Genomic DNA, 21,124 nt, shown 5'->3' with positions numbered 1-21,124 from the left:
GGATTTGTTATTTCCGAATTTTATAATGTGATTGGCATTAAAAACACGCTCACCTTCAACGAAATTTCCTTTCCGAGGCTTTGTGTCAGCCTAATCACATATTGTGTCAATACTTATCATTTTATCGTAATTTAAAAACTTGGAAATTGCACAGTACACTATAGGAACTACGATAAATTTTCCCTAATCGGCGCCATGTTTTTAGGCTCCTCCCATTTGACGGATCCCAATAGTCCTTGCTATATTAAAACGCTACTGATTTTAAGTGTGTTTTCAATCTTACAATTACTCGTTGGTTTGCCTTTTACTAACTATTGTAATTGAAGACTTAAATCATTAAAACATTTAAAAAGAACAACAATGGCGTTGAGTTTTGCACAATTACACTATTGAAAATGCTAATAGGTTTGCAGATATACAAAAATATAGATAAGCTGACTTTTTATGCTAATTGTAAGTATACGTTGTTTATTTTCCTGAGAAAAGCTGTAGAAATAAAAATTTGATTAGTATTTGTTAATAATTCCGAAGGATAATAGATGTAACAGGAAATTGCATCCACTAGTAGCACACTTAGAGGAAAATGTATTTCCTGTGGCTTTACCAAAAGAAAAAAAAAAAAAAAGAACGGAACTGTAAGCGTTCAGAATTTGCAATGCTGCAAAATGAAAAAAAGTTGTATCAGTGACTGATTACGTTAGTTACGCGAAGGCGAAACTTCCTCTGACCAATTAATTTTCTTTCCCTACATAGACAAATACATATACATGTATATACTATGCATGTATAGGTATAATCGAGTTGTAGAGAATACCGATAACAAGTTTATACAACAGCTTATTACTCATAATACGTCATACGTATCTGTCTCCGGATATCCCTGGTGATGTCTGATAGGTCAATTAATGAAATAATGCGAAAATTAAACAGAAATTCCATTGCATTCCAAATGGCGATGATATTTTATTTATTCCGTACTTGTTTAGATCCTAGATCTTTTACAAGTTGACCTTTTTAGGTCTACAGTCTTAAATTTCAGTCACAGTGTATGAACTATGATTACAAACTATGTACATTCCTACACGTTTATGTATGTCTTACATCAATATAATTAATATCCATTTTTCTGTATATTTATACCTACATACTCTTATCTGTTTACATTACAATTCATTTCATATTAATGATCGTTGATCTATTCTGACAATATAAATGCTCGCAATTTGAGACAATTTTTGATATAAAAGCATAGATTCTTGGCTTGTTGTTCATCTTCCACCATCAGTATCTCAGAAATACTCAGATTTTTTTTTAAGAAAACCTCCCTAAACATTTCGTATATCGGGCAGTCCTTTAGAATATGTTCAAGTGTCTCGTTTTCTTCCAGACTACATATCGCGCACCTTTCGTCAGTCTCAATTATGTATTTAACCTCTTTTAGTTTTATTCTTATCTGTTTTTGGCCTGCTAATCTTAATTGTGCAATGGCACGAATCATATATAATGGGATATTGAACTTCAGGTATTCAGCACCATCAAACTCCTCGTATCTGATTGTCTTGTATAGAGGGTGGTAGCTAGAATTCTCCACTCTATCTATGTCTTGGTCCGTGTTGAAGTTAACTATTTTCTGGAGTGCTTTGTCCAGATCAGACTTGAAGTCTACATTCCGGGGATCTAATACCAGGTCATATTTTGTGACTATTGTCATTGTTTTGGAGTACCAGTTTCTTCTTTTGTTGTTCTTGGGAGTATTATGCAAAGTCATTAGTTGGTCCAGACACCGTTTGGGATAACGATGTTCTGGCATGTTGCTTATTTTAGTCCATAGATTGAAAATTCGTTTGACCACTCGAACCTCTAGTGATGACGTTCCTGTTTCTAGCCTTAGTGAGTATCCAGGCGTACTCCGAGGCAGAAGTAAAATACCTTTAATAAATGACCTGAAGACTTTGTCCAATTCATCTAAATACTGATGTCCCCATACACTCGTCCCATACAAAAGAGCTGATGTAGCTATCGCATTGAATAGGATTAATCTTTGGTTCCAGCTCGTCATTTTAGAAGCAATCATTGTACTCCAAATTGACCCTAAGGCAACTCTTGTCCTCGTCTTGGAGTATTCACAGGCACTACTAAACATCCCGGATGTTGAAAAAGGTACCCCTAGATACACGAAGTTATTTACTATTTCTAATGCATTATTTTTGTACTTAATCGTCCTCTGGGATGGAACTCTTCCACTTTTCTTAAATAACATAACTTTGGTTTTACTAGTGTTCACCTCCAACTCGTTCGTGTCACAGTACTCTTCCAGCACTCTCAGCTTGTCTTGCAAATCTATCACGTTCGATGCTAAGAGGGTTTTGTCATCCGCAAATAGGAGTATCTCCATCCTCCTTTCAATATTAATGAACCCCTTCTCTATGTAAAATTGTGTAATGTCATGGATGAACAAGGCGAATAATATAGGACTCAAAGGATCACCCTGTAGGACGCCAGTCGTTACATCAATATCTGCCGATTTGTGTTGGTCATCGATTTTGATTCTCATTTTTGCTTTGCAGTAATAATCTTGAAGTACTTTTATAAACTGGACACTGACTCCCGCGCTATATAGTTTCTGCCACAATATTCGATGCGATACCGAGTCGAAAGCTCGCTTGTAATCAATAAAAGCGGCATACAATTTACCTCTAGGTTCACTCAGAGCGAGTGTGATTTTAGCGTCCAGTACGAATATATTGTCATCACATGATCGATTCACTCGAAACCCTGCCTGACATTCAGGCAGGGCTCTAGTTGATTCGCTCCATTCTCCGAGTCTTCTTGCCATGATGGTAGTAAAGATTTTTGATATCGCATTGGCCAAGGCTATTCCTCTATAGTTATAAGGATCCAGGGTATCTCCTTTCTTATGGAACAGAATTACATCAGCTCTTGTCCAATCATTTGGCACCTCCCCTCTCTCAAGAATTCTATTGCATAGTCCAGTGAAGTAGCTCACCCAGTTGCCAGGTAGATTCTTAAAAAATTCATTCGTTAGACCGTCTGGTCCAGGGCTTTTATTGGCTTTTGCAGCCCTAAGAGCGGCTTTAACTTCATTGAATGAGATCTCAGCGTCTAACGTTGGATGTCTACAGTCCGAGAGTAGTAGCTCAGCTTGGATATTGGTTGGGTAGAGCATAGCATAAAACTCCGTTAACTCATTTAGCGGAATAGGGCACTTTTTAAAGCTTCTCTTTCGGTATTTAGAGATTAATTTCCAGAAATCAGGGCCTCTTGCTAGCTTAAGCTCATTTTGAATTTTTTCTGCGTATTGACTTCTCTTGGCCTTAATTAAGATTCTAAATTCTCTCCTTGCTTCTAAATAACATTGTTTTGCAACTTCACAGTTTGTGCTATTGTATTTTCGATACGTGTGGTTTACCTTGTTCTTGCTGTTTCTGCATTCCCCATCGTACCAGGGGCTAGATTTTCCCACATCTTTACTTGGCCGAGATTTTTGGGCCAACCCTAGTTTTTTTGCGGTGTCTCTAATCGCGTCGGTCAGGATTCGTCCCATTTCATCTACATTGTCAGCACTTTCCTCGTGTAATTGTACTCCCAAAGAGTATAGATCGTTCTGGTAATCTACATATTTATCTTTATTCCATACGTATTTTAAGCTATTCGTTCTAGGTTCTTGTTTGCTATTCGTCCCCTTACAATCTTCGGCATGTTCTTTTATTGACACTTGAATCATAAGGTGATCTGATACTCCAACATTTGACACTTCAAAATCCAGCAGATATCTCAAGCTGGGTAAGTCGCTCCAAACCAGGTCAATTGTGCTCTGTCCCATGCTCCCCATGAATGTTAAGTTACCTGACCTGTCTGCTTTCGATCTGCCGTTCAGGACGACAAGGCCGGCAGATTCCATTGCCTTTACTAGGGTGACGCCGTTTTTATTAATAGTCTTGTCTCGTCCCTGTCTGGTTGCATAAAATTGGCAACCTTCTACCATGTCTTCATCAAGTTGATTTGAAGCCCCGATTCTACCGTTAAAATCTCCACCTACCACCAATGAGTGGCCAGCATATTTCAAATGGCGATGATATAAATCATATGATTTTGTGCATTCTTTAGAATATTGTAACATTAGTGTATGAACAGGAACTTAAAATGTTTTTTAATTAATTTACATTACACAAATGAAAATAAAAATGTTCAAATGCATTTTTAAATCTCTCAGAGCGAGAAACCTACTGACCTCTTATTGCTGTATTCATATTTATCGCAGTATATAGGTGAACTGTACACGCTGAAAATATTTACATCATCTATGAGCGTCTCAGTAAAAATTATATAAAATTCTTAACATAATATTACTTAGTTTTAACGAATGAAAACTATGAGATAATCCACATTTACGTATGCAATGTTATATCAAATATTTTAGATTAAAGTCCTCTTTCTCGTTGCAGTTAGAAGGCAATGATAGACAGCATTAATAAATACATATTTTAGTTTAAAGTTTATTGAAATTGTATCTCTTAATTAATAATAATGTTTTTGGCATAGAGTATAAAAGTACTGTGGGAATATTTCACAAACTTTTCTTGATGACGAAATGCAGTGTTTGAAACTTAGGCAAAGTGCCAAAAGTCTCTGAATTTTCTTGGATTGTTTGATTTTTCCTTACATTGGTAATACTGTTTCACAAAAGAATTTCCCATTCCAATTCTCATAACTTATAATTCGTGTAATAAAATGGACGTAAAAAAAAGTTTAGGTGCTGGAAGGTTAATTATTTAGGGTTGGAATTTTTTATAAAGAAAAAAATATGCTCAACATTCCTTTGATGTATGCCTACCTGTAGCAAAGTTAAAAATCAATGATGTGCGAAATCATGATAAAACTCCAAAGTACGCGAGTTTTTCTCCATAAATCATGTTCTATTCAAGTGAACATACTTATTCAAAAAACTTTTTGCGACTACATTCTGTGTATTCTTAGGTAAGCGAATTTGTTCTTCTTCCTTTCAGGTGATTTATACCAGCGTCAACCTTTGCTGCCAACGCCGGCCAAGGGTGACAAATGGGGCAATAGCAATCATCCCACCGCGGCCGCCGATTATTTCGAAGATGACGACGAAGAAGCGCTACACAAAAGTACTGAATCTAATGGAATTATTAAAATTAATATGCCTCCACCGGTCAGGGAGGAACCCAGATTTCCACAAGAACGGTGGAAAACGCTTATAGGTGAGTTTTCGTTTTATTACTTTCATCAACAAGTTTACTATAAACCTTTGACCCCATGTAATACATTCGTCGACAATGGAATTGTGTTTAGCACCGCACAAAAGAAGGATTCATACTAAAATCGAACTTATTTCCGGAAATTTTTGGTTTGTTTTGGTCTTTTTTATCGTTTTTTCACTAATTGTTAAAAAGAATCCAACATTATTGATTTAGAAACGAAATTTTCAAATTTGGGCACGCTGGTTCGTTACAGTGGTTCAAGTCAATTCAAATTTGTATGATACGTGCGGTAGGGTGTCGTAATATGACTATGTTTTGGCGTAATTGTTGTTTTGTAAATCGTATCAAGTGACTCATAATTTCGGGTCTTTTTATAGCCAATCTTAAAATTTGGGGGCGAAGAATTCTCTCTTTATAGTGGCTATGGTAATTTAAATTTGTATTATGTTATAATCCCGGCAAGGTGTCGTAAGGTGACATGTATCCTGGTAAATATGTGTTTTTGTAAAACCGAATGTAATGATTCATAATTTCGGTTTTTTTTTTTCCATTTTTCAATTTTGGGAGCGAAGATTTCTCTCTTCAGAGTGGCTAAGGTAATTTAAATTTGTATTATGATATAATCGCAGCAGCGTGTTATAAGATGATAATATATTCTGAAGTATTTGCGTTTTTATGAAATCGAAAGTCCTGATTCATAATTTCGGGTCTTTTTTAACCAATCTTCAAATGCCGGGGCGAATATTTCCGTTTTTACAGTGGCTAAAGAAATTTAAATTTGTATTACGTTATAATCCCGACAGGGTGTTGTAAGGTGACATGTATCCTGGTAAATATGTGTTTTTGTAAAACCGAATGTAATGATTCATAATTTCGGGTCTTTTTTATCCAATTTTCAAATTCCGGAGCGAATATTTTCCTCTTTACATTGGCTATGACATTTTAAATTTGTATTATAATGTAATCGCAGCAGGGTGTCATAAGGTGACATGTGTTCTAGCGACTTTGTTTTTCTGAAATCGAAGGCGATGATTCATAATTTCGGATCTTTTTTAACCACTCTTCAAATGTCGGTTCGAATATTTCCCTCTTTAGAGTGGCTAAGGTAATTTGAATTTGTATTATGATATAATCGCAGCAGAGTGTTGTAAGGTGCCAAGATTTTTAATCAATTTTCAAATTCAAACGCGCAAAATTTCGCGTTTTACATTTCTTTCAGTTTAGATGCTACATAACAAATGCCACCAAGAAGCAAACAACTAAACTATTCATTAATGACATTTTACCTTCGGACGAGTTTTAGAACAATGTGGTTATAAAATAGCGCTGAACTCATCTAACCTCTTCAAACCTTTGTACTCACTTTTATAGATTGCCCTAAATTCTATCAGATTATAATCGGCGCACCTTTACAAAATTACATCCTCATCCTTTTAGTTCGTTAAAAATAATTGCGTTCCCGTTAACAGCTTTATCATCTCATACTTAAACTATATATTCTGATGTTTATTGCCTATTGTTCGCTACATTTTAAAAAATAAAACTGTAATAAACTAAAAATACGGAGGAAATTTAAATAATGTATTACTTTCATATCCTTACTAATACATATTATACGTACGAGGAGGCGTTTTAAAGTTCACGGAAGATTTTTATCAAGTTTGGGAGTAGGTAATAATCGCTGGGAGCTAGGTCAGGACTGTAGGGTGGGTGAGTCAAAATTTTAAAGCTCACCTTCTGCAGGGCAGCCATCTCAACACGGCTCTTGTGACCAGGCGTGATACCAAGGAAGTTAGAATAGTAATATTGAATGAGGTTTTTCAGTTAACTAAACCCATCAAATACATTCTCTATTGTGAAAAGATTCTTCGATATGTTGTCGACTGTCGGTTACTTCATTATTAAGTATAGATCTTTTAAGGAATATTTTATAACAGTAATGGTTTATCGGTTTTGTATTTTTTTCCTTACTACGTACCATATTCGTTCGAATGCTTTGTGAATCAGCAGAATTACCAACAACTTATTACTAGTTCAGTAAGCAAAACATACAGTAATGCTAGACGAGTTACATCATCGATTTAAATACAACTTTGGTTTTTATTGTCGGCAAATTACAGGGCCGGCAAGATATTCCACGATTGGTGATATGTTACATCGTCATTCAAACACTTACATAGGTGCATAACAAGTACATAGCAAGCATACTGTTTTATGCACGAACGACAATTATTGTAGGAAAAAATTCGTACCTATAATCGAAAAGTGACTATTTATTGTTCAATCGCAAAATACATTTACAGCAAATTTTACTTGTAATAAATCTCCAGAACAAAATTGTATTTGAAGGCGAGCGAGACAAAACTTCAGGCAGGGATGTCGTATTTTCTTTTTAAGGACCGATTAAAAAAGTCACAAAATTAGAAAAAGTGACTGATTTTCGTGTCAAGGAAGTAAAATAATTCAAGATGGAAGGAGCAGTGGAGATATAAAACCAAGAATAGCTGTTCATTCAGAATTCGGAAATGATTGTTAAAGATATATATCTGAAGTACGGTTCTGTACTGTCGCGAAACGTGGACGGTGAGTGAAAAGAAAAGATTAGAAGCGTTTGATGAGAATACCGTGGATAAAAAAGGTTAGAAATCAGTGAAATATTAGAAGGGATAGGTAAGTGGAGGGCGCTGTGGAAGTCAATAAGAACTAGGCGAGATAGGTTGGTAGGACACCATCTCAGGCACGAAGGACTAGGTAAAAACATATTGGAAGCAGAATCAAGAGTTAAGAGGGGTAGAGGTAGACCAAGATTAGGTTACTGTTCAGAAATAGTTAAGGATGCAGGATGTTCTAGGTTTAGGGAAATGCGAAGATTAGCTCAGGACAAGAATGAGTGGAGATGCGTGTCCAGCCAGTCTTAGGATTAACGACCTTACGCAACCAAAATAATAACAATTTTCACGCGGAGGAAATGTCGAAATTTCGTCCCTGAAATCAGGAAAAATCGAACTTTAGTGATAATAAAGCTTGACGCGTACTTTTACTACATACTCTTTTTTACGCAACAAGAAAAATCTTTTCTTTTTTCATTTAAAAATTTTAAAACCAAATATTGTGCCATTTTCTTTTTAAGTATGNCACGTACATAAGTGCATAGCAAGCATACTACTGTTTTATGCACGAACGACAATTATTGTAGGAAAAATTCGTACTTATAATCGAAAAGTTATTATTTATTGTTCAATCACCAAATATATTTTTCTTTTAATAAATCGCCAGAACAAAATTGTATTTCAGACTTTTCTGATTAGTTTTTGTTGTTTTTTATGCTTTTATATATACAGCAGATTTCGGCTATAACGACGACGAAGGGACCACTGTATTTTCAGAAGTCGTTACAGGCAAAGGTAAAGAGATACAGACACGTATAAATCAGCATCTAGGGGGTCATACTTATTCTAAAATTTACTAAACACAGCTGCTACTCAGAACATCACTTTGTAACTGAACCATTTTAACATACACGCTTACCTATCTAACTGGCTAACATCTATGAACATACGGTAAAGGTCACTACACTTGCTGACCATCTGTGTGGATGCAAACAAATGATAAGAAAGACCTTTGTGTCTTTGGCAGCCGATTCTGGTCGCTGTCTCTGCATGTGATTATTAGGGATTTGTTACAAATGATACATTAAAAACAGTCTCTACACCCGAACTCGGCGTTACATCCGAAGTCACTATAACCACATGAATTTGTACTAAAGTATGCTCTAAATTCAAGGGACTTAGGTTTGATGTCGTTATAGCAAAATGGTCGCTATAACCAAGGTCGTAATAAATGAAATCCACTATACAAGCAAAATGTTTTTTACCATTCCCATACCGAAAGTACGTTGCTTTATCCTCATTCCCTTTCGGGTAATAAATTCCATGTATAGTTGGGATATTCAAAATTGGCATAGTCCACAATAAAACTAGCACATTTACTTTCTTCTTTCAACTTACTAAATAGACTAAAGCGGTTGCTGACAGAATGCCTACTTTTACTCACAACAGCACGACTTATCGCAAATTTAGAAAAGAGATGTCAGATAGGAATTGCAGCGGACACTAAAAAAGAAAAAGGAATAGCATTACACCGATTAATGTGTAACAGAAAGAGATGCAGACAAGAATTTGAGCATGTTACTAGCATCTCACTTTATATAAAGTTCAACATTAGGACTAGGTAAAAACATATTGGAAGCAGAATCAAGAGTTAAGAGGGGTAGAGGTAGACCAAGATTAGGTTACCGTTTAAAAATAGTTAAGGATGCGGGATGTTCTAGGTTTAGGGAAATGCGAAGATTAACTCAGGACAACAATGAGTGGAGATGCGTGTCCAGCCAGTCTTAGGATTAACGACCTTACTAAACCAAAGCAACCACAATTTTCACGCGGCGGAAATGTCAAAATTTCGTCCCTGAAATAAGGAAAAATCGAACTTTAGTGATAATAAAGCACACCTGCCGGTAGTTTACCAGCTTAGCGAGTAGTTTTACTACATACTCTTTTTTACGCAACAAGAAAAATCTTTTCTTTTTTCATTTTAAAATTTTAAAACGAAATATTCTGCCATTTTCTTTTTAAATACCCATTTTTGGCAACTAGTTAATAAAAGCCATAAAAATGTAAGTTTAAGTAAACGTATTTTGATCTTCGGATGTAGCGTCCCAATTTTTGCAGGCCTCGACGGTTCGATTTTGCTGTATGATGTTTTTTTTGCAAGCATGACTTGTTAATTTATTTAATTTTTTTTATTGATCATTAGTTCAAGAGTTGACAATTGTATTCCGCAATAACACACATAGATATTATAGATTTTATACCCTGACTTGAAACGCTTTCATAGCACAGTTATTAGTTTTACGATTAGTGACGTGTGTATGTATGCATATATATAAGTATGTGAATTGCAATTACAGCCTTGTTTTACACGTAAACTTATTTATTATTAAAATAGAAATATCCTTGAACTTTGCACATACGTTTGTTCGTTAATGAAAATTGTCAAATAATTATTCTAGATTTTTGCGAATAATTCAAATCGTTCATATAATTACGGAAAAATTAAATGTCTGTGTATGAAAAATAATTTAGAATTATTGGTAATAAACACATGCACCAACGTTGTATGAAAATTTCGCTTTTGCAAGACATTGTTTCTAACAAATTCCTATTTTAATTGTAAATAAGCGCTTACATAAAGCAGAGCATTCCTCTATAAACAATCTGCCTTTCAAATGTGTTTAGCTATGGTCCTCGTTAATTTACTACGTCTTAAGAATCAAACATTTCAAGGTTCTGGTTCGACCTTCAGCTATTGGTTAGTTAGTCTTTGTTAACATGCTGTAGAACTGAAGATTAGAATCAGGAAATTGTAGTAAAATTGAATTTTCTTTGGTTGACGCCTGTTACATAAGAATAAACTCCTAGGAAACATAAAATACGTGCATGGCAATTGATACTTACTGCATGAATGCATATGTAATATCGTCATGAAGAATCTAATTTTATATGTACATACGAGGGCGGTTCAATAAGTACCCGCGTTTGAAGACAGAGGACGTTCATGAGGGAAATTGGTGTCATCGTGTGCTGCCATCTATCAAACCACGTCAAAACGAATTTCAGACTGATTGATAGGTTAGTTTGGATTTGGCAGCCATTCCACTCAGACGTGCTTCGTTATTTTCGCTAAGATGGAAAAAGAGCAGTATCGTTCGGTAACTCGCTTTCTGTTTTTGGATGGGAAAAAATGCGAGGAGATGAAAACAAAGTTGGATACTGTTTATGGAGACATTTCGCCATCTACGACCACAGTTAGATATTGCTTCAACGAATTTAAACGTGGGCAAAGATCCGTTTTTGATAGGAGCGACCAGGAAGCCTGGCAAACGTTGTTACCGAGGAAATCATTTTACGGATTTTTTAGGAAAAGGAAGAACGATCACTGGACAATACTACAGTGAGTTATTGGACCGCTTCGACAAAAAATTGAAGGAGACACGGACGCATTTGACGAAAAAGAAGGTGCGTTTTCAACACGATAACGCACCGGCACATTCATCAGGAGTTGTTGCCGCCAAAATGCATGAATTACGTTATGAATTTGCTGCCGCACACCCCGTACTCACTCGATTTGACTCCCTGCGACTTCATCTTGTTCCCTACCATGAAGAAATGACTAGCGAGAAAGAAATTTAGCTCAAACGAGGAAGTCATCGCCGAGACAGGGGGGGTTTTTGGAGAGTTCGACAAATCTTATTTTTTGGAGGGGTAAAAAAAATGGCAGGGTCGGTGGGAGAAGTGTATCTTTCTAAAAGGGGACTATGTTGAAAAATAAAAAAACAAATTTAAAAAAAAAAGGTGTCTTCATGTCTAACACTGGTACTTATTGAACCGCCCTCGTACATTCAATATTTATTTAGAAATATACGTTATTACAATAATGTAATTATAATACGAAATTAGATAATTTAAAATATGACATTTTTAATTACTAATACTGGTTAATATGAAATATTAATGTGAAGATTCATTTTTGATTTTCTATCCACTACAAACTATCGTCGGGGTTGTGACACCAGCAACAAATGTTTTCCCTCATTAAGCTGAGGTAGTTAGTAGTGGATAGAAAATCGAAAATGAATTTTCACATTAATTTAAAATAATTTAGTCAACAATTTATATAGTAAGTTCATGTTAACTAATAACTGAATTATAAATAATTAATAAATAATTTAATAAAATAATAATATTAACCTAGCTTATTGCATGGAAGTTATATTTCTACCCCAGAATTCTCGGGTGTTGTCTGTCTTTTTACGCCACAACTCCGTGATGTTATATATTTTTCAACCAAAGCGAGATGTTTGACTAATAAAAAGCCTAAAAATCACTATCGTGCAGCAGTCGGGAGTTTCTATAGATGTTCTGAATAAAACTACCCTCGTCTGAGTATTTGAATCCCCTGGAACTCTTTCCACCGAAGAACTCGGGGATGCCGCGATCATTTTTTGAACGAAAACGGGATATTTGACGAATTACAAGCCTAAAGCCACTGTCTCTTACGCATCGCTAATTTTTGCAGCAGTTCTGACCATAACCACCCCCTACAGAGTATCTTATACACCCGGAAGTCATTGTTTCATAAAACTACGTGATGATGCCGACACTTTTTAGATCGAAAACGAGATATTTGATGAGTTACAGTCCTAAAAGCTGCCTTGTAGGAATCGAGAGTTTTTTCAACACATTACTACGGCTAGAACCACCCTCGTCTAAATATTTAAAACCCCTAAACTCTTTCTACGTCCTATAACATCGGGATGCTAGTACGATGCTATTCTTCACAATTTACATTAGGCTAGGTTAAGTCGAATTTTTGAGTTGAATTAATTTTACAATTATGCTAATTTAATATTGTTTTTCTGTTTGTTTCAGCTGCACTCGTGATGTTTTTCAATTTCCTCCTCTCGCTGGCTTCACTGTCACTTGTACACGAACGAGTACCTGACCGTAAGACGTACGGCCCCCTTCCGGACATTTTCCTTGATAGTTTTACTGTCCAAGATTGGGCTCTAGATGTATCTGAGTACATTATAGTTATTTCCGTAAATTCTGCCTTGATTACTATTTTACTACATAAACACAGGTGAGTTAAATGTAAACGCAATTTCCCCATTGATAGACATCCAGTTCAAATCATAACATTCGCCCTGTTCACTGCTAATAGTAAATTATGAAATGCTTAAAAAATATTTAATTTTTTCATAAATTTTTATTTGGTTAAAAAAAGTTGTTGTGCAATATACAATTTTGTCATTACCACACAGTCGATTCGATTTTTATTATGAACAATGACTTTGTAGGTTTAATTGTTTTAACAAAACGCGTATCTTTATTGTCCATAGAAAACAATCACTTTTAAAACCACCAATTAACGACTTATTATGTTATTAGTTTTACGATTAGTGACGTGTGTATGTATGCATATATATAAGTATGTGAATTGCAATTACAGCCTTGTTTTACACGTAAACTTATTTATTATTAAAATAGAAATATCCTTGAACTTTGCACATACGTTTGTTCGTTAATGAAAATTGTCAAATAATTATTCTAGATTTTTGCGAATAATTCAAATCGTTCATATAATTACGGAAAAATTAAATGTCTGTGTATGAAAAATAATTTAGAATTATTGGTAATAAACACATGCACCAACGTTGTATGAAAATTTCGCTTTTGCAAGACATTGTTTCTAACAAATTCCTATTTTAATTGTAAATAAGCGCTTACATAAAGCAGAGCATTCCTCTATAAACAATCTGCCTTTCAAATGTATTTAGCCATGGTCCTCGTTAATTTACTACGTCTTAAGAATCAAACATTTCAAGGTTCTGGTTCGACCTTCAGCTATTGGTTAGTTAGTCTTTGTTAACATGCTNATAATTAATAGGAGTCAATTAAATACAATTTATAATTATCATAACTATCAAGAACCTTTATTGTTAATTTTGCTTTCTTAAAGAGCTTTAGGAAAGGAATATTTTTATCACAATTTTTAATCTAATTAGTGATTGTTTTGCTAAATCATTTCAGGATAAACCAGTTTTGCTTAATCAATCAAACAATTTTTGCCTAGTCCAAACTTGTTTTTGCGAGTCAAAACTAGTTTTGCCTAGGCTAAATCGGTTCTATCTACAAAGCGACAAGACGAACAAGATTGACTTAGTCCTAACTTGTTTGTCCTACAATGTTGTCCAACCAGACCTAAAACGTCGTTATTATTAACATAATTAAACAATTTTAATTCGTGATTTAACGATAACTGTAATGAAAATTAGTGTTCCTTCTAATCTATTATCTACTTGTTCAAAGAAAACTATAAATATTTAACAAATAGATAAATAAAGACTTTCTTAAAGAACTTTTGGGAAGGAATGTTTTTATCACAATTTTCAATCTAGTGATCATGTTTCAGGATAAACTAGTTTTGCCTAATAGATCAAACTATTTTCGCCTAGTCCAAACTGGTTTGTCCTAGTCAAATCCGATTTCAGCATAAACTGGTTTTACCTAGGCTAAATTGGTTCTATCTAAAAAGCGATAGTTTGAGTTAGTCGTAACTCGTTTGTCCTACAATGTTTCCCAATCAGACCTAAAACACTTAAACATAAAAAAATACTTATACAATTTAAAATCGTGAGTTAACAATAACTGTAATAAAAATTAATGTTCTTTTTGATCTATTATCTATTTGCACAAAGAAAACTATAAATATTTAACAAATAGGTAGCCCGAAAAAAATATTTAAAATACAAATTTTCAAATTCATTATTTTGTTTTAAAAACATTGTGTGTTTCCACCATTCATGGGAATCTCTTTATTTATCCCACCGAGGTTCTCCTTCAGGACTCGTTCTAAAAACAAACGACAATATTACTGTTAAGCGATCTGGTTAAAGCCAAACCGAATGTTTATTTGGACTTTTTCTCTTGTTTCAGATTTATTGTATTTAGAAGGATATTTTTACTTATGTCGTTATTGTACATGTACCGTGCGATTACCATGTACGTTACCGTGTTACCTATTGCCAATAAAACTTATTATTGTTCGCCAAAAGCCAACGAAACGTCCCCGTATGTTATAATTAAAAGGATGGTCAGCCTGTTCTCCGGCTTCGGATTGTCCATCAACGGCAAACAAACTTATTGTGGAGACTCGATATACAGTGGGCACACAGTAGTCTTAGTAATTAGTTACCTCTTCATAGCTGAATGTAAGTACATTTTTATTATAATATTACATTGCACTTTTATTTATCGTATTATACGAGGGTATTTTTGTTTTTTAAAAAAGAGGCTTCTGTATGTGTTACAAAATGATTTTGTTATTAAAATGTGAATAGCGTCTTGTTCGCACAGTACGATTGATAGAATTTTCATATACTGATACTAATTTTCCGATTTTCTGATAATAAATCACTCGTTGCGAGGTCTGAACTTTACGGCGGATGGTATAAGACGTCCCACTTAAATCGTTTGTGAATGCCTGTCGTTATGTTACCACAGTGCTGCCGTACATTATCATGCATGAAAACCACAATCATCCACCGTATAGTCCAGACTTCGCACCTTTTGCGACAATTAGCGGCTTGGTAAGAACATCAGCTGTGCCTAACCTACCTGGTCATGTACAGCGGTTGAACAAAAAATAGCCCTCGTATATCAATTTTTTTTTTTTCATTACTAAACACAAAACTCGTTTTTTTTTGTTTACGTTTTGAAAAGTTACGGAAAACAGAACATCATTGATTTTTCTCGTAAACATTTGACAGTTGGGGAGCACCCTGATGTATGTATGTCAAAACGATGTCGAATTCCCGAAAATAGATAATTGCGTAGATGTAAAAGTAAATACTTATTTTAATTATAGATAAATAGTAGTGGGTTCCTTCGTACTTAAAATAACTCAAACTTAACTGTATAAAATTTATTTCTTGGGGCCTTGGCCAAAAATCTGATTTTGAAACAGCGTTTTCTTTGGTAAAAAATTGAAATTTATGTACTGAATGTGTAATAAATTTTAATAATTTAATTTAATTCGATACTCTACAATAACAATATGCTATTTTATATTTTCAATATTTTAAAGTACGTGAAAATTAACATCGTGTGTTAAGTTAAAGTTTCTATAAAAGCAGATGCTCCTATTTCTCGAATATCCTTGAAGTTTCTTTGAAATTTTCCGTTTTTTTCGGAATTTTATTACCGTCCAATCCAGGTTCGCTTTGTAATTCAAATGAGCCACGTGTGGCTTCCATGCTCTATAAATTATAAGATGATACCATAAAATATTCATCAAATTAAAAGAAAATTTGGGGCGAGGTCGTCTCCAGTGATCATTCACAAGCATGCTTCTGTTAAATAATTGACAGGTCTTAATTAGTGCCAATGCCGCTTGCCTTACAATATTTTACATGTAAATACTAGACTTCCAACATAAATATTTTTATGTCCTTGCTGATAGATTTGTATGTTACCGTAACATTTTACAAGCGATTTTGCACAATTGAGACAGGCCCCAACATCAGATATATCTAATGTGAACCTTTTGTTTGGACACAATCAGCTGTTCGTATTTTTGAAACCCCTTTTTTAATGATTATTTTTAAATGAGCGTTGTCGCTATTTCGAAAAGAACAAAGACTTTGAGCAACAATACTCGATCATAGTCTAGAAACAAAAAGGGGACTGTCCAGAAATTATGTAACGCGAAATTCCTCAAGCTTCGATCGTAACGCGTGGCCTGGCCCCTCCCCTCGCACCATGCCATAAAAATTTTAAAGGATTAATAATTTCAAGTTATACAGTAAAAGTTCCTTACTCACGATTTCCTTATTCGCGTTTTCATTATTCGCGATTGCAATCGGTAAACAGAAAAGGATTCGGTGTCATTTATTAAGGGGATCTAGCATGGGTTTCTATTCTGAACATTGTGTTTTAACGCTGCGAGATAAATATCTAATTTTTTGTATGGTAACAGACAAAGGTTCACACTAACTCGGTACGTTTTTGGTTTTCAATAATGTGGTCATTAAAAGATTTTACAAGTGCTTAAAGTTGATGCTTCTTGTAGGACACGTATTTTCAATAGACATTAAAAAGTTAAAAAATGCCCTTCGACATGCTTTAGAACAAAGCTTTATCTATCTTACTACAAAATTTCAAACCTCTGTTCCAAATATTAAACTCATGATATCTAGAACCGATAAGCCTGTTTTTATTCTACGGCGCGTGTTCTACTGAATCCCCTTAATATATCAGCATCTTTTGAGTACTATTGGCTCGTGCCGATGCGACTTTTATAACCGAGTGGACTAATTTCAAAATTCAAAACAAGAAGAAATCACTAAATTTTTTTAACTCTTGTCTAAAGCTGATTATAACGATTAATTTTAATTGCGAATTTATCAATACATTGATTTTGTTTTGGAACCTTAGAAAGTATCCCCTATGATTCCATACTAATTACCATTTCATATCCACGGTTTTTGTATTTGCGGCATATTTATGGAACGTATACCTCGCGAATAAAGGGCTTTTACTGTATTTCAATTTTAAGTAAACGAAGTCTATCTAAAGATGAATTGTGTAGGTGTTGTTGTGAGAAAAATAAAATCGATGTTTCATGTTTCCTTTATTTACAGACACTCCTAAAAAATTATATCCTATCCATTGGCTCTATTGGTTGCTGGCTGTGATAGGGGTGATAATGTTGCAATTAGCTCGAGGTCATTACACAATAGACGTTATTGTTGCCTACTATGTAACTAGTCGATTGTTTTGGATTTATCATACGCTAGCCAACAATCCTACTTTAAAGGTAAGAAGTACATATTTTAATTAATTTTTCGTGTTCACTCTCGAAATTTTCACAAAATGAAATCTACTAATTTTTCTTCATTTATACTCCTCTTTGACTTCATTCCTGAGTTGAAACGGGTGGGGAAATGAATGAAGGGGTAGGGATGACCGACTGTCTAGAACACAAAAATATTTAAATTTAGCTCTTCAAATTTTCTATTTTTACCACCTTCATACCATCTAGACATTTCTTTTTGTGTTGTACAAGATCAACCATAACCCCCCACTATAACTGACTGACCCCCAAAACTAAAAAATTACTACTTCCACCCTCTACACGTCCAAGTCTTCTGCAAATACGTGTTTATTATTCTACAAGGTCATCCCCAACCCTTTTAGTCCCTACAGTCTCATAAAATAGACAGTTACCTAATATTTTTATGAGGAATGAAGTGTTAATAATATATTTACGACACGAATGTAGAGGAAGTGTAATTTAATTACCAAATATTGTTCTAACTGTTTAGCAATGTTTCTAATTCATTACTTGGAAATTGCCAATGACTCATTTTCTTTCCACTANCCTAAACCAATTTTCGCATTTCTCTTAGACTTAGACATCCCATATGTCCCCAACTACATATTTATTTTTTTTTTTGTCCCTTTTTACTCCTGTTTTTACTTCTAATATGTTTCTAATTAGCCCTTCTTGTTTTAGATGGTGTCCTATATGTTTGTTTTCTTGTTAATTTCCTTGGCGCTTTCTTTTCTCCTACTTTTTCCAAAATCGCCTCGCTTTATTAATATTTCCCACCCAGTGAAAGGATAAGGATACATTTTTCCCAAAGTTTTATCAAAAAAGCTCGGTAAGTAACATATATCTTCTTATTTTATTTATGATTTACATTGAATTGTAGAATTATCTTTACCTGTTTTTAATTTAAAAAAATCCTTGCTTTAAGAATTGTTACGACTTAAGTCTCTATAAGTTACCGTTAGAGGCATCTAAACTTAAAACGCTCAACCTCTAAAATTGCACACATTGTAAGTGACCTCTAGCGGAGAGTAGTGATCGTTTAAACTTTTAATATTGCTAGCTTTAAACGCACAACAGAAATCTATAACATATTTGTGCGGATTTAATCCTTGTTTATGTAAAATTTCAGTTTCACAGCCAGTTGATTATAAACATAAATGTGGTAGGTTGACATTATGACCTTCTTGGGACATAACATCGACGTGAAACAATCAGTTTTATAATGGTAAGTTTACACTTTGATACAGGTATTAATTTATAAACTTTTCTCTCTAATTATAATTATTAATAGAATTGTTAGATGTCCGTAAGTACTTTATATTTTCAAATGATCGCAGATGATACACTTTGTAGGAATGCGGTTTAGCGTTTTTTTAATTGTTTGAGTTGAAATTTAACTCGTCCTCCAGATAATCGAAGGTGAAAGTTCCACTTAGAAGCCTTATCAAGTGTTTTTAATCTACTTTGTTGATGTGAATAAAAATGTTTGTGTATTTCTACAGAGTATTACAAGAACTACCTAATAATATTCAATCTTTACACACTTTACATTAATTTCGTTCACGTAATATTCATCGATTGAGTGGGTAATTCTTGTACCTTAATTTAACAAAACCACAACTAATAAATATGTATTTAGTTTTTGGAATCAGGTATTTGTACCATTACGTATTATTCCGTGTATTGAATAGGTTTAAAAGAGATAAGGAAAATCTAACAATCTAACTGCAAATGATTTAAATAACGTCGACTATATTAATCATTTCAAATTGTTACTATTGTTTTATTGAAGGTAATGTCCATTTAATAATAATAGTAGTTTATCTACTTGAAAATTAACAAAAGTTTTATTTGATTGTGTTGTACGGTGAAAGTTGCTCGATTTTCGAATTTGTTACCAAAATTTTATTTAAAGGATTTCTTTATTTTCTTCTTTCATCCATAGTAATACAACTGCAAATACAAAGTTGTTTAATTATTCTTTTTTGTTTTGATATTCAATGGAATTTGATATTTTACTGTGCATACTTTTTACTGTTATAAAAAGGCAAAAGTTTTATTTTAATTAATGTGTTATTTAAACATAAGTTTAAAAAATTACGAAAAATTTGGTAATTAATGCTATTTTTTATTATTATTTAAATTTGGAAAGTACAACTATTTTCAAATAAAATTATAAACATAGACATTAACAACATACACCATAATAAGGTAGGTCTCCTAAAATGTAACCGAAAATATTAGATTTTCATCCAGATAAATTTTTCATTCAGATATTTAGACAAAGATTTCTTTGAATTAAGTATATTTTCAATCGACGGAAAAAAGGAGGAGGTTCTCAAGTCGACGCGTATATTTTTTTTTATGTATAACCACGCATAACTTTTTACAGAGTAGTCCGATTTTGATAATTCTTTTTTTATTGGAAAGGGTATATCCCGAAGTTGGCCCCATATAAATTTGGAAAAGAAATTCCAACCCTAAGGGTAGGAAAACGGAATGATTGTTGATTGTTGTTCACTGACTGATTGTAATGTATGACCACGCATAACTTTTAACAGAAAAGTCTGAGTTTGATAATTCTTTATTTCTGAGAAAATAATTATGATTTCATAACACTAAACACTGTTGGTGTAAATGAATGTTTTTATCTTTGTTTTCGGTAATTGTATAATCTAGGCATTTTTATGTTGTGTACTGTACATTACAATTTTTTATACGATTTCTGATAAAGAATAATTATCGTAGTTTAAAATGCGGACAAAATACTTTAATTTTATTGTGCTGCTTATTTTTAAGTTAAATATTCCCTTATTAATTAAGAAAGATGAAAGTATAAAAATGTAATGGTCAAGAAGATTTTTCTTTCTTTTCTTAATGAACAAAGCAATGATTTTTTAATCTTCTGATTGAGTAATTCTTAACAGATTTTTCTTTCGAATATATCAAAATTCTGCAGTTCATTTCTACATTTCTAAAAATCATTGCATTTTAATAGTCGTAGAACCCTAACATTCTCTCCAAGTGATATCTGTTTGTCTTCATTCTAATCTCTTTAACGGCCTTATAATAGCATCGTCGGTCATTTGTTTCGAGAAATGATATGCTTCTATTTATGTATGTGTGTGATACACTTTCTGTGTGGAATCATGATTTCCTACGTTATGAATAATGATGGAATTAAATTTAGAAAGTTAATTTACGGTTTTATGAATTAAACAGAATAATTTTGTAGAAACGCGTGAATATTTTAAAAACAATTTTTTAGTTAGTATTTATAATAGATGTTATATTAAAATTAAAAGGAATACTCACCCCTAATTACCACAAATAATTTTATTTGACCGGACACGTGTTTCGCCCACTTCATACGTGGGCATTATCAACGCGAGACTTAATTAAATCCATTTAATTTTAATTAATAT

The 21,124-nt window shown here is 33.6% G+C and overlaps 1 protein-coding gene across 1 annotated transcript in view; it reads left to right on the top strand.

Moving 5' to 3' along the window:
- Nucleotides 1-18,506, top strand: part of LOC108736654 (phosphatidylcholine:ceramide cholinephosphotransferase 1) — a gene marked incomplete at its 5' end in the record, with an annotated part of 22,722 nt that extends 4,216 nt beyond the window's left edge. The window contains 5 exons of the mRNA XM_018469151.2: nt 5,028-5,246; nt 12,734-12,944; nt 14,801-15,075; nt 17,506-17,681; nt 18,381-18,506. Of these exons, the coding sequence (XP_018324653.2) occupies nt 5,028-5,246; nt 12,734-12,944; nt 14,801-15,075; nt 17,506-17,681; nt 18,381-18,491 (992 nt within the window). The remainder of the gene's footprint in view (nt 1-5,027; nt 5,247-12,733; nt 12,945-14,800; nt 15,076-17,505; nt 17,682-18,380) is intronic.
- Between the last annotated feature and the right edge of the window lie 2,618 nt (nt 18,507-21,124).

Source organism: Agrilus planipennis, unplaced genomic scaffold (genome assembly GCF_000699045.2).
Source record: "Agrilus planipennis isolate EAB-ADULT unplaced genomic scaffold, Apla_2.0 scaffold148, whole genome shotgun sequence".
Classification (NCBI taxonomy): domain Eukaryota; kingdom Metazoa; phylum Arthropoda; class Insecta; order Coleoptera; family Buprestidae; genus Agrilus; species Agrilus planipennis.
The sequence above is the reverse complement of the archived record's forward strand: the minus strand, read 5'-3'. Positions and strand labels throughout refer to the sequence as shown.